Source organism: Stegodyphus dumicola, chromosome 2, assembly GCF_044657685.1.
Source record: "Stegodyphus dumicola isolate Sdum_Otavi_A_Nest chromosome 2, ASM4465768v1".
In the NCBI taxonomy this organism is placed as follows: Eukaryota; Metazoa; Arthropoda; class Arachnida; order Araneae; family Eresidae; genus Stegodyphus; species Stegodyphus dumicola.
The window spans coordinates 21,265,002-21,280,021 of record NC_140769.1 but is presented as its reverse complement, the minus strand read 5'-3'; the positions used below and the strand labels follow the sequence as shown (position 1 = coordinate 21,280,021).

The following is a 15,020-nucleotide window of genomic DNA, read 5'->3' as shown; positions in this document are numbered from 1 at the left end:
CTGTGTCCTAAAGTGTGGTCAGATATAAAGTTCGAAAAATTAACCTGTAGCTCAAATTACGATTTTTGAATGGATGATTGATGCAAAAGTTGCAATTAATACGAAAGGTCCAAAAACAATTCCTTCATGCTTTGTAAAGCTGGAAGAAAATTTAAATATTGATCACGGATTTCAACGTTTCTAGGATAAACGTTTCTAGGATATAGGGGAAATTGTTGAAGTCCTCCGACACCAGAGGAACAGTTTGAAAACACATACTCTTTTAATTCAAATGGACAACCTGTTCTAAAACTGCCATTTTATAAAACACATCTGAAGTTGGATGATTCGAAACTATCGGCAATTTCTATACTGCGTTCCATTGAGCGAAATTTTAAAAATAATCCTCAATTTAAAGGAGAGTATAAATATTTTATGTATGAATATATGTCATATGGCATGAATATAGGTCATATGACATGAATATAGGTCATATGACATGAATATAGGTCATATGAATCTGGTCAGTAACAATTTATCTAAAATATTTTGGATCTAGAACAATTTTATCTTCTTCATCACGCAATCATTTACGAATACCTTCAAGCAAAACGGCAAAATTCAGAGTATTATTTGATGCACTCTGTAAATCGAAAATGAGTATAGCACTGAATTCACTTTTAGGGGAGTATCCGAAATTACAAAGAGATATTTTCGAGATATTGATCAATTTTCTATTTCCAAACATTGCTTTCCGATGTTGAGATGCATCGTCAGGTGATAGTAGCCCTTGACGATCACAATTATAAACTGATATTATGACGATGTAATTTAAGTGATAAATACTTACCAATTGAAAACAGTTACATATCATCTTTCCTCAACTTCATTTTTAGGAACTAGCTGTTTCAAACAGATACCAAGGAAGAACCAGTTGCATCGTATCTATTAGAGGAGAATGTATGTATGGACGGATATATTAGGATGCGCAAATACATTTAATGATGCAGTATCAGTTGCGATATCTTCGATTTCATATCCGCTTGTTTTTCATTTGATGAAGTGGAATTCATATTCTATAGAATTCTTAACTGAATTCAAGGAATATTGTTCACTGAATTCCGATTCCGATATCTCCTAATTTAAGGTCGAAAATTTTAGTTCTTTTTAGGAATGCATCTACAGATGCCTTCAGTTTTAAAGCTACGTTGTCATTCACCGCACCGTTAACAAAGAGGCAAATATTAGCAGAATCTGTCCCCATTCTTATCTTCTCGAGGTATACCTCGAGGTATACTGATTATACTACATTATACTGACTCCTATCTCCTTGCATTATACCGATTAAAATAAACTATGTTTACATAAGTGTGACTGAGATTTAGTTGTTCCCCAACACCCCTCCGACGACTAGTTGAAATTTCAAGAGAAGTTCAGCCAAATAAAAAATTGTGAAATTCCGAGATGTGTCATAGTTACAAAGGATAATGTTATTCAACTACATGGATTTGGCGATTCGTCTTCGCTTGCCTATACAACAGCGATCTATTGTCGCCAAAAATGCAATGGCACGGATAATGTTATTTGTTAATCTTTTGGTATCAAAGACTAAATTCGCGCCTATAAAGCAAGTATCTTTTCCTCGATTAGAAATTTTTGTCACATGTTAATTGACCAGATTGTGTTGATCTCTTTTATGCAATTTAATAAGTTTGCGTTTTGAAATGTATGCTTGGACAGATTGCAAGATAACTCTGTTTTGGCTATCCCCTCATCCGTACAAGTGAAAAACGTTTCTTACAAATAGAACATCTCAAATTATAAAAGTGTTACCTGTTAAATTAATTTACCACTGTTAATTCTGCAGACATTGCGTCTCGTGATATTGAGCCTGAACTTCTACCGCCACGTACTTTGTGGTGGAAATAGTCCACCATGGCTCCACCAGCACACCAAATCCAACTTGAAGATCGACACAGTGGTTCTTGGCAAGATGAATCTCTAACTTTAACATGGCTTATAGGGCGTGTCCTTGCCGCCCATCTTGGTACAGATGGATTAATTCACGTGCCCACAGTTAAAACTAAGACTGGCCTGCAATAAAACTTCAAAACGCCTACAAGCAAACTTTCGTTTCATCTCTACCTTTGTATCAGCACTGAAGCCTGCTAGAGTGAGAGTATGTTTACTCTTATGCTAGATGGCCTCATTAGTAACACGAGAAACGTTAGCAACACGATATAGCGTTGCAGTTGTCATGGATTTTATAATATACCTGACATGCAACTGTTCTGATGAGTACTTTTAAACGGATTTTAAGTTGATTGGAATATATATAGTAGAAGAAGTTTTAATTTATTAAAGTTATGAAAAAATGCAATTTAGCAGTTATTTTTTTCAAAGACAATTAGATTAGAGCCCAGTAAAGTCATCTGTAAACAAGTGAAAACATTGTCGATAGATAGAAAAGCAGCCATAGACGGATGCAGCTACTCAGATTCATCCAGAAGTTTGTTCAGTGGTTCCGCATCTTTTTTCTCCGAAGTATTAAGAGAAGAGACTTGGTAACTGTTTCTTCTTTGCTTTGTTATTAGAAATGTTAACCATTTCTGGAACACATCGCAACGAAAAATTAAAAATGCGTACTTTTATTATAATATCAAATACCTTAGGACTATATGACGGCTTAAAAAATTATGACGTCTATTTCAAAACAAGAACTACTCTCCAAAAATGATTTTGCTAAAGGGATTTTAGGAGAATAATCTATTGGAACGTAACCAAACTTTAACTAGAGATATCTGCTTACTACAATTGAACAAACTGCAGCAGGATTGACATCTAAGCTGCTAAGCACTCTTCAATAGCTAAGACTTTATCTTTCATCATGATAATGCCACATCTCATGCTGCTTTAACCACTTCACAAAAATTACTGCATTTTTATTAGAAAGTATTAATCCATCCAGAGAGTTCTCTTTCATCTTGCCGTTATAACATATCTTCGTTTCATAAATCTTCGTCTAAAAAGGCTGCCAAATTAGTATTACAAACATTTTTACTTCCTTGTACGAAGTAAAAAGGAAGTACTGTAACCGTGAAAAGTTTCAGGCACCATACTTCAACGAAAATATCCATTTTCACCGCTATCGAATGCTATTTAACGATGTTTTTGCGTGACATCTGTACGTAAGGATAGAATAAAGAACTCTTTTTCCCCAAAAAATTATAAAATTGATTTAAAATGAATTCTGAAGATAATTGCTCGTGGCGTTTGTGCGTACGTACGTAAGTACGTATCTCGCATAACTCAAAAACAAGTAGCCTCAGAACGTTGAAATTTTGTATATAGAACTGTTATAACAATTGGCCGCACCAAAAGTATATATATATATATATATCCACTATGTTCCTCGGTTCAGTGAGCTCACTTTCTTTATTCTTATATGTTTGTAAATTGTGTATTTTTTGCTTTAAAAATGATTGAATTATGTTGTTCTTATCTTCCGGTTAAGGTTTTTATGCCTTTAGTTATTCTGCGAGCAATAGTTTTTGCCATGGTGGCCATGTTTGCTTTCATTTAAAACTCGTCAGAATAAGGGATTTGTTGCCAATCTAGAGAAACTAAACTTCGCAACAATAAACGTAACGCCTTCTTTTATTATTGCGAATTAAATCATGCTTAATCCATTCTGGAATTTATTTGAAGAAATAAGTATTTAAGATTTACTTCGTAATTTTTAATATAGACATTCTGAATTTTTATGTATGTTAGCCTTGTCGCGAAGTGAGGACTGAATTAATTGAATCAGAAATACTGAATCGCCTGTAAAAAACTGTTTCTTTCTTCTTTTTTGTTTGTTTGTTTAATTTCTTTTATACATCGTTTTAGATTTATTATAATATTTGAATAGAACATGTGGCAACGATTGGATAATTCTTCAGGTGATATAAATTTTGTGCATTCTGAGTTAGAAAATGAATGAAATGTAACGCTGTTAAAGGAACGTGGCCCCAGAGTGTCACTATGGTAAACAAATATAGTGAATTTTAATGAGTGCATTTATTCTATTGGGGTTTATGCGCTCTCGAGGAAGTAGATTTAATTCAATGCAATAAGTTTAAATGAAATGCAAGAAAAATGCGTATAACTTAATATTCCGTACAAGGAAGCCATGTGGTGTATACATCAGATTTTTTATACTAAAACAGAGGAATAATAAGTGTTTTATAATGTTATAGAAAATGTGGGTTTAGCTACCTCCGGCTACATGGCAAGAGGTCTTGTATAATGTTGGCAATTACATGAAATCATAATTGCTTTAATTTTTCCCAGGAGTTTTTTTTTTCGACTAAAAAACAGGTAAAATTTTTGCAGTTATCCAGTATATCCATTTAAATGAAAATGAAAACAAAGGCCTTTTACTAAGTCGCCCAAAGTCATATTAATCATTCTTACAATTTATAGATGATGAAGATGACCAATCAAGCATTTACTGCCCTGAGCCAGTTTACTATGATGTTGTAGTCAACTCTACTGGCCACATATACAGTCCTTTATACGATAAAGGAGAATACCCTTCAGAAGTTACTTGCTACTACAAATTTCGCCTCCCAGAAAATTATGTAAGTGTTAAAAAAATCCTTTATTTTCTTTATTTGCATAAACAACTTCTAAAGCTATTTTCACTTATTTAACTACTTAGTCCCTTTTGAGACCGTCAGACAACTTATCCCTCATCTAGTAAAACAGCTATGGACATAATAAAGAAGATTTAAGCAAATATTTTTATTTGAAACTTTTAACTTAATATACTTGTGTTTTCAGATGTTATCTTCGCAACTTGCGGGATTAACATAAAATATGAATTAAAATTTAAAGTAAATTAACGTTGGAGCTTTACAAATGTACCGGCTAATACGATCTGGCTCAGCTCTAAACTATAAAAACGCGAGTAACTCGGCTAGAGAATCTCTAACGCCGGATAGTATAATTTTCAGAACTGGAAAAGGAATAGGATGATCTGTGTCATTGCAAAAGCTCTCTCTTGAAGTTTTAAGAATTCTATTCTTATATACATTCTTATATTAATTTACATTCTGGTGAAAGCTAAAGAAAAGTAAAACTGATAGTATAGTTTAAATAATAACATAATTAATTAATTAACCTATATTTTACAAACTGGATGTGAAATAATCACACAGAGTAGTTCATTATTGCTCAAGGCATATCGAAGCCCTTCGTATTTAGAATGTAGAGATTTTTCTGATGAAAAGTACTCTCGAGCCCATCACATATTGCAAAATTTTTATATCTTCTGTGCAAAAGAAAAATATTATCTAGAAAAGAACATAGGATGAAATTTTCGAAATGCATTGATTTTAAATACATATTGTTGACAAATTTGAAAAACACCATTCAACAAAATTCAGTACTGATTGTTGCGTATTTTACGAAGGACTTGAAATGTTTCGAGAGAATCTGACACAGGTTTCACTGCTTCAGGTGCAAAATGCTTCTTGAGGAAGGATAACTTCACGTCCTAGTTTTGTTTACATCATCTAAAATCAAAAACTACTTTTCAGTGGTTTTCTGTTACATTACCTATCGACAATTACACGAATTAAATGCATAAAAAAAGGATTCAGAAATTTATTCCGTGATACTGTCTGTCAAACACATTTAATTTAATTTAATTTAACACTGAGCGCCTCCTGAGATAACCACTGACCTGACTTTGTTGTAAAAGTTGTAGTGTCCAGGTGGGTTAACTTCTATCTGTATACTGGAGTAGCAAGAAACTACACAGAAGAAGGGTTCAAACCCTTTATTAACTCTTAAAAATTTACACTGCGTCAACTCGACGCTAACAAACTTCGCCTCTAATTGTGTGGTAACTGAAAAGCAGGTAATTGAAAATCAAAAAGTTGAAATGTTTAACAAGTGCTAAACTAACCTACAGGGCTCAACAAGATCCCGAACTTCAACCCCCTTCTAAAACTAGTGACAGCAGATAAATGCAATTAAGTCACTTGAACCAGCAAACGTACCTACGGCAGAGACGGCAGCTAGAACGTAACTCTTTAACTTCCCTTCTAAAACCTCGGTATTTAAACTTTCCTCCTCAAAGCAGAATTTGCCTTCTTCCACGCGCACTACCAAATTTAACTATTCTGGCACTGACAATTAGGGAATGAAGGCTTATAGGAAAGTCTGAACTAAAATTTAAATTATTTGTTAAAATAAATATAAATCCCTGCAAAGTCTTACAGTGTTAATAGTCATCCTGGCAGAATGGAATATTTCTTCCGTATAAAAATATAAATATAAATGTTACATGGGCATACAAGGCCTGTGTAAAAGCATAGATATGTTAATTACAAACATTTTCTTGTATAAGTTACATGTGATAGTTACATAAAATCATGACAGTTATGTGTACATTTAAACATTATCTGAATTCATATTTACAATACTTTTACTGAGATAATCAAAGTAAACTCGTAATTCATTTACGCATTGACTGGATTTTCAATGTCATTTTAAACTGCTTTACAATATTATTTTTATCAAGTACATACAAACTGGATAGTAATATGCTTACATTACAATAGTTTTTCTCTTACAATCCTGTTACTATTCCACGGGGTGAGCTATTTTTCTAGTGCTGATTTTCAGTTGTTGTAGTATTTTGATTTGCTATTAAAATTATGTTGCGAAGATACAATTCTCAAGGGAGGGAAAGAATTTCTTAATACCTTGCTGAGCATAGCCTGATCAGCTCCTCTATTTTAGTTTTCGTCTGCTTGTTGCCGCTCCGTCCATTGCGGTCAGTACTCACTACTTGGCATTTTTAAACACAGTTTATCGGTTTTGTGGTCAGTTGAAGAGGTAGTGATCTGCATCACCTACCGCCTCACATTCACATAATTCTGATGCTCGTTTGCCGAATCTCTTAAGATAATGTGGGAAGGGACCATGGCCAGTGTAGAATTGAGTTTGTGCTTCGCTGTATGTATTAACTGAGCATGTACCTTTCGGAAAGAACTTGTAGGTTCTCCTCCCTGGTGCTGCTCCCATCTTTTCTAATACCTACATGAAATTTCATGTGGGCCAGTAATATCCACATGAAATTAAACACTGAAAATTGCAATGGAAAATTTTCTGCTGACGAAAAAGGGAACATCTTCAAGCCAATATTGAAACTCATTAAAATAATTAGTTAAAAACATATCATACATTACATATAAAAGTATTTTGTTCTTGAAAACATCATGCATTGCACGCATTAATTATGATAGTTATTCGTTACTATTATTTAAATTTGAATTCATTTGAAATATGAATTAACGAGAAAAACAATGTGAAACAAATTATTGGAAATTTTTTATAGTGTTACTGATAGTACCAAATTGCTGAAAAATAATCAAGTTTTGATATTAAAGATTAAAACTTTCTGGTTTAAATAAAAAAAAAAAAAAAAAAAAAAAAAAGTAAAACTAAATTATACTGATTTCTAAGTGGAGTAGGACTGTAGTTGCAATTATTATACACATTTATAAACTAAATTAATTTACTGTCAACATAAGATTCCAAATTTAAAATTTCATTTAACATATTACATATAAATATCTTAAAATACATTTATATTTTAAGAAAATATTTTTGTGAAAATATGTCTCTTATATAATTTGACACTTATTACAGGTAGCAACTACGGTATGAGAAGCCATGAAAAGAATTTATTGTGTTTAAGGTTACGTGGGCTATCTTTCTAAGGCAAATGGTGCATTCGTGGAGGGCTTTGTAAGGAACTTGGCTTGTGTTCACTTTGTACATGGTAAAAACCGCGAAAACCATTCAAGCAGCCAACCCGTTCGCCGGGGTCCAACTCTTATTATTCAGCGGTTTTATCCATTCGACCTCAGCTGGGACCTAGTATTTACTAGGAAATAAACCTGAACCCATCAACATACACATCCGCATTTTCATACCACATTTTCTAATGAAGAAACAATAGTTTCCAGTAGTGTTGTTTCCTAAGGCATGACAAAAAAACCACAGCTGAAAAAATTTCAGTCTATTATTATTAAACTTAGCTTCAGACATTCAGAATAATTGTAAATAAAAGTGAAAATTGATATCACTTCCTCGTGCTTCTTAATTTAATATTCGAATATCATTCCTTTTCTCTCCTTTTTATTTATTTTTTTCGCATCTTAAAAAATCACCAGAGCATAAAATTTATTTTCACAGGTCAATTAGCTCTTCCCCTCTCACCATGAATTCTTATCAGTTTCCAAAATAATATCTGACAGTTTTATAGTATTGCTTATTTGCTTTAAGACACATTATGTTTCTTCAAAATACTGTTTTGCATGCACATACATTACTAGCCATTAAAATTGCAACACTGTGAAGGAAAGCAACTATACTTATTGCAAGGTAAAAACTTATTGCACGGAATACTTATTGCACGAAAACAGTATGGCATGTAATTTGTAAGCATTTTGGAGGTTTACACGGGGGCAAAATTAGTAGAAGCAGCTGTCACACCTGGCCACTAAAACGGCCTTTATCCCATTAGGTATGGGATCAAAAGCGACTTGGATGACAGAAATGGGCAAAGCATTCCATGCTGCTTCAAGTCTATGCCACACTTCATCAACCGCATTAGCTGGAGAGGGCTTAAAGGCCAGTCTCTCAGCAACCCATGACCAGATGTTTTCATTGGATGACAGATCAGGAGACCTGCAGGCCAGGGCTGCAATCGAGTACCCTGTGTCAGAACAGGACGTGTAGCATGTGGTCTTGCATTATCTTGTTGAAACATGGCTTTGGAGGCCTCGAAGATAGGGCACAACCAATGGATGTAAAATGTCAGAAATATACCCATCTGGCGTTCAAATTACTGTCGATCGGGACTAGAGATGTGTATGTCATTATCTCAGCGGCTGCCAAAACAGTTACACCAGATGAAGGGCCCCTATGCGTATAACGAATGTAAGCAGACAACATGCCGTTTCCTCGGACACTCCAGAGACGTATACGGCCATCAGAATACTGCACGTAGAACCGGAACTCGTTTGAAAAGGTGACATTGGAACACTCTTGTACCCAGCCTTGTCGTTTGGCGCAACAGAGTCGCCATTTCTCTCTATGCTGAATTGTCAAGGGAAGCCGAAGTAATGTTCACCCTGCTGATAGTCTACTCTGCTGCACCTTACGAGCTGATACTGGGCGTGCTGCAAAAATACCCGTTTCCTGACTAATGTTCCGTGATGTGGTCGTACGGTTTTGCAGGGCTGACTTCACAATATGTCTGTGCTCTCTGGCGTTAGCGTTGAGATTCTGCGTGCAGTTCAGTAGGACCATTGTTTCCATGTTCACATGACAGTGTTGGATATCAGCCAGTGCCACCGACGATATCACGGAACAATAATCTACACTTTCGACACTTTCAATAGGGAACAATCCTGCCTCTATCGAATTTCGAAACTTGCTGGCAAGCATTTTCTCTTCTTATTCGAGGCATAACACGATATTCTGAGAAAACTCCAATCTTACAAAGCACTTTCCGAATAAGAAATCCACTGCATAACCTTTCTTTTATGTGGTGTTTCAGATGTCGTTTCTCCCTCCAGCGTCGTCTAAATGGTCTGAAATACTAATCACTTGCATATCCCAACTTCTTCCTTTCATGTAATTTTGACGTCCGTCAGATCATTCCTTCCTAGTGTTACAATTTTAATGGCCAGCAGTGCATTTTCAATATGGCTGGGAGAATATGACGCCATCTAAAGGCTTTGGATAAAATGTATTTTTCCACACAAATAATATACTTTTGATCTGCAATACTTCTTACACTAGATGACTACGAATCTTGAAACGCCGACGCACAGTCATTTAAAGGAAAAGCCGCGCTTTCCTCGAGTTCGACGTCTGCACAGTTCACCTAAAGGAATTCACTTGACTAAAGTTTTAGCACTGAACTGAAAGAATGTGATTTGTCCAGTCACCCCTATTCCCCAATATACGGGAAGAATTGACCAGGCCATCAGTTAACCACCTTTAACTACTGTTTGCTGACATCATATTTTTTAATCTGGGTGACGGACAAGCGGTTACAGGCGAAAACCCACGGTTACAGGCGAAAACATCGCGGTAAAGTCAAGGAGAAAACAACGCTAGGCAAAACTATGGTTGCAAAAGCACCTCAAGAAAAAATAAGCAAGGAGTAGACATCGCAGTTTTAAAACAATCGAGGTATAAAACATTGTCATCGAAAATAAAGCGATTCAAAAACATTGCATTTTTAAAACATCTTCTTACAAAATATCCTGATGGAAAAAAATGAAACTTCTATAATTCATTGCATGATGATAACATCGCAGATATATGTATTTGGATTAATACTTTTTTTTTCTTTTCTGAAAAGGCAAGAAGGAAGCAAGCATTTAATAGCTGAAAATAACTAAAAATTTAATGCCATGTATAACAATTAATAGAATTTCAAATTTATGGGCTTAACTATTAAAATTCGTCATTTAAATGATTTTTTCTATAATGTTGTACTGGTAGGTTTTCATGAAACATAGGCTAAATATTTAAAAAAGGGAAGATGATTAATAATACAATTTTATAAAAGAGATTAAATAAGGAATGACTTTTAATACCTAAATATATAAATTTAAAATTCGATTAACTGTTAAAAGTAGTATTAATGTTTTACTCATTTTCATATTTTAAAAGCTTAAATTTCCTTCTTTTAGCGAAAAAAACTATTAATTAATCAAAAAGTAGAGTAGTAAATATAGAGGTAAAATATTTCTTATTCCTACTTGTGCTCACCAATCATTATGCGAATATACATTTGAAGCCTGAAAAATATATTGTCTGTGTACGACGATGTTTTAAAACTGCGATATCTTTAAACCTTTTAATTTCAACGACGATATGGTTTTCGAAGAACACTGCTTCCAGTTAGCAGTATAGTTGAGTGGACTCATCGTAACTTGCAGATCAAGTGTTCCTAGATGATTTTGACTTCTTATGACCCTTTTAAGATTATTTTTAACTCTGACTTATAAATATGTATTAATATGCAGAATTCGATAAGAAGAAGATAATGTGTTCTATCTCTCATTGTCTTAAGTTATCGTACTTTGAATTATCCATAGAGAATCCGATTCACTTTCAAGGACTTGGATATTGATCCTTCAGATTTTTGTCACCAAGATAGTCTCACAGTGGCAATCGAATTTGGTACACAAATACCCATAGGACTTTTTTGTGGCTCTGAAATCCCGAGACCATTGATCTTGGAAGAAGGATCTGAGTTGGTGCAATTGACTTTTATGAGTGATTATATGGGATCTGGAAGAGGATTCCATATCTACTACGAAGCTTCACCTTTCTTAGGTAAGAAAATTTAGTGTTATTAACGTTTTTAGTAAAAATAATGAATCATTCAGCAATGTAGCAGAATACTGAAATACCTGTTTAATAGAATCATCAAGTATAAATTTGAAGCTCAATATAGTAAGTAAACAAATGAAAACTTCAGGGTAAAAATTAGCTCAAATAGCCATGAACTTATTCCAGATCATAATATCATTGAATTTCTTCATTTGTCAACCATTCGATCGCATACACTCATAAGATTCACGAAGGAGTTCTCCAAGCGAAGCGACGAGCCATCTTCTTGCCACTGCAGGTCACGTCATAAAAGGGAACGTTTGAGATGGGCACGTCCACATTTCCACTGGACGGGATCAATGGACTGGCTGATCAATGCGGGCTGTTCTCTTTACGGATGAATATGACTTTAGCCTCCAAAGCAATAGTAGACGAACTACAGAAAAAGCGTGATGTACCCTTGAATAAGGGATATGTGCAATCAGAATAAAGAATTAATGGATCGTATCAATTAAGTTCAATTTGGCAATAAATTTTTAAATAACTTTGTTTCATATTTTATATTTTGCATATATTTATTTTGCATATATTTATACTTTGTTTCATATTTTATATTTTGCATATAAACATATTTGATTTCCTTACTATATCTTACGTATATATAAGCAAACCGTTATATTAATTATGTATAGCTACATATATAATAAGTACATACACTTTAAGAAGTAAATTTGGTAGATGCAACGATTCAACGTTAATGAAGAATTTCAACTTTTCTGACTACATTAAATTTGTTACTGAAAAAAAAAAAAAAAAAAAAAAAAAAAAATACACTTCAAAAAAAATTAATTGATAAGTAATTCTTGAACTTCAAACGAACAATTTATCTGTTGCTGTATAAGGATCATTTATAAACTCGAATAGTTTAAAAAATTAATATTAAAATATCAGATATGTTTATGTTCATAGTGTTGAATGATCCGCTCCGGAACTGATTCAAAAAACCGATTCACTTTAACGAGCGAAATCACTTCCATTCCAGAAAATGAAGTTTTAGCTCTTTTATAGTTTGCGGACAGCTCTTGTCGAAAGCGTGCCAAGAGTATAGATCTGCTATTCGTTCGCGAACTGATTCCCGTTACTGAGCGAACGAGCGAATGATTTGCAAAACAAAGAACAGAGCTCTTGTTAGAAGCGTGCCAAGAAAGCTCGATTCATATTTTAGGGAACAAAAGAATGTTTATCCTCCCATATTAAAAGTGGGTTTAATATATACCATTTCCCAACTTACCGAAATTTTTTATTCTGAAATTTTATTGTTAGCTCTGTGTAGAAACGAGATTTTAAGAATTGCAGTTAAAAGAATCAGGGAGTAGGTATTTGACTGATTCGATTCTTCCAATCCGATTGCTCTTTGGATTCTTTTCGATCTTCTCCTCCAACCTCGCTAATTGTTCCCGATCCAACTCTTCGGTCAATTCTTTTTGCTCTTCATCCTATCCTCGCTAACCGCTCTTGATTCACCCTCGTTCCGGATCTTTTTCATCAAGGTTATTGCTAGTGAGCGGTGAGTCATAAGAGAGCGATTTTGCCAATCTGTATTACTTTTGCTGTCAAAATCTGTGATACTTCCCTGGTACTAATCTTACCAGAATTAAGCTTTCACTGAGCTGATTAAGCACAAAAAAAAAAAAAAAAAAAAAAAAAAAATTATCAAATTGTTGATGGTCTTCGAAGTATTTCACATTCTTTCACATCTTGCAGAGATATGCCCACCTGAACACATTGTGTGTCGGAACAGAAAATGTGTGCCTGAAAGTAAGCAATGTGATGGCGAGGATGACTGTGAAGATGGAACAGACGAGGAGGAATGTGGTAAGTGATTGCAAAATGTTAATACTCAGCGATTTAAATAATTGTAAGCAAAATTTCGTTTGTTATTTGTATTCATTATGTCACATATTCGCAATGTAAGGAGTTCAAAGACATTTTGCAACTTCAACGTTTTTAACCTCTTTCTCAAAGTGGAAGTTTATTGAAATTTAGAATAGAAAATTTAACAATTTAGGAACATGGAAATTTAGGACATGGAACATTTTAACATGGAAATTTAGGAACTAGCAAATTACCGTTGAGGAGATATATTGATAACAACCGAGTTTTCCTGTAGAATGAGTAGATACAATTGAAATAAATTTACCGTTTTTATTTAAATTTTGATTTATAGAGAAATATCGGTTTACCAGAACAATTTTGAATTAACTATCGTCACTCGAAATGCTTGTAAACTGAAACTATTTCTCGAATATGAATTTATATAAAATGGGTCAATTCATGCCTGTCCCACAAGTGGTTGATTATATAAATGTATGCATCAGTATTCTGCCCACAATGTCATAACATTAAAATTGTTAAATCTAAGGCGATAAAAAATCAGATAAAACAATAAAATTCAATTTAATTTCGCAGTACAACGAGGATGATTTGAAGTGGAGAGTTATGAAGAAGAGATGTCGTTTAGATACTGAATCCTCTTCCACAGCAACTGTCTTTCAGGGGTTTCTTTTTCTCCTTTTTTGTCTGTTAAAAGACAAAGAAGCTCAAGTTCTGCTTGAGGCTTAGTGGGCTTGTGTCTCACTCGTTCTTCCGCATTTCATGAATTATACTTAATTTTTTGGACCACGAAAAATTTCGAGTATCATATTTCAATGAAAATAACTATTTTGACTGCTCTTGAACCCATTTGAACTTGACAAGCTAGTTTAGCTTGACATCTATTACGTACGAACAGAAGAAAGGACACTTTTTTTCAAAAAGGATTGTAGATTGAATTTAAAACGGATTCAGAAGAGTTTTTCCCCCCTCGTGATGTACGTACAGACATCCGTACCGTTTGTATCTCGCGTAACTTGGAAACGATTTTCCGTAGAATGTTGAAGTTTTATATGTGGGACTGCACAACAAGCAGAAGATGTTTTGTATGTGAATTTAAGGATGTAAACAAGAACTTTTGTGTGTGGGATTGCACAAGAGAGGTGCACAACATGTACTTGTGCAACTCTTTTTTGTTGCAATCGGCAGCACCAAACGTATATATATAAATGAAATAGAAATTGAAAAGCTAACAAGTAATGAGTTGTAAGACCTATTTGGTCTTAAAAATTTTTTGCGCAAAATGCTGCAAAAATATGAAATAATAGGAAGAAATGTTGTAGTGAGCTCGCTAAAAGTTACCAGGAGCTGTGGCTCCAAGAAAATAGTTCAACGCAGTATTTTTACCCTCTCATTCAGACGACTCGTTGAGCTCTGTTTACATATGTTTGTAAATTGTGAAATTTTTGCTTTAAAAGTGATTGAATTACGTTGTTATTACGTTCCGCTAGGATTTCTATGCCTTTAATTAATCTGCACTCAGTAGTTGTAGAATTATCAACGATTTAAAAGTTTAACCGACGTTAGGCCAACTAGGTCACCATTTGTTTACGTTTGAAACTTTTAGTAGAATAGTGAATTAAATCAGTTTGTGCACCAACTTATGAGTTTTTTGGCCCAGTTTGACCAAAACTTAAATTTGAATTGTGTCACTGAAAATGTTCTCTTCCTGTCCGTTGGCCGATTGGCTT

The 15,020-nt window shown here is 34.1% G+C and overlaps 1 protein-coding gene across 1 annotated transcript in view; it reads left to right on the top strand.

Moving 5' to 3' along the window:
* The first annotated feature begins 1,914 nt into the window (after positions 1-1,914).
* LOC118196530 (ovochymase-2-like) overlaps positions 1,915-15,020 on the top strand; it is a 32,422-nt gene continuing 19,316 nt past the window's right edge. Inside the window, exons 1-4 of the mRNA XM_085809671.1 lie at positions 1,915-2,026; positions 4,447-4,604; positions 11,160-11,400; positions 13,162-13,272. Coding sequence (XP_085665797.1) covers positions 1,915-2,026; positions 4,447-4,604; positions 11,160-11,400; positions 13,162-13,272 — 622 coding nt within the window. The remainder of the gene's footprint in view (positions 2,027-4,446; positions 4,605-11,159; positions 11,401-13,161; positions 13,273-15,020) is intronic.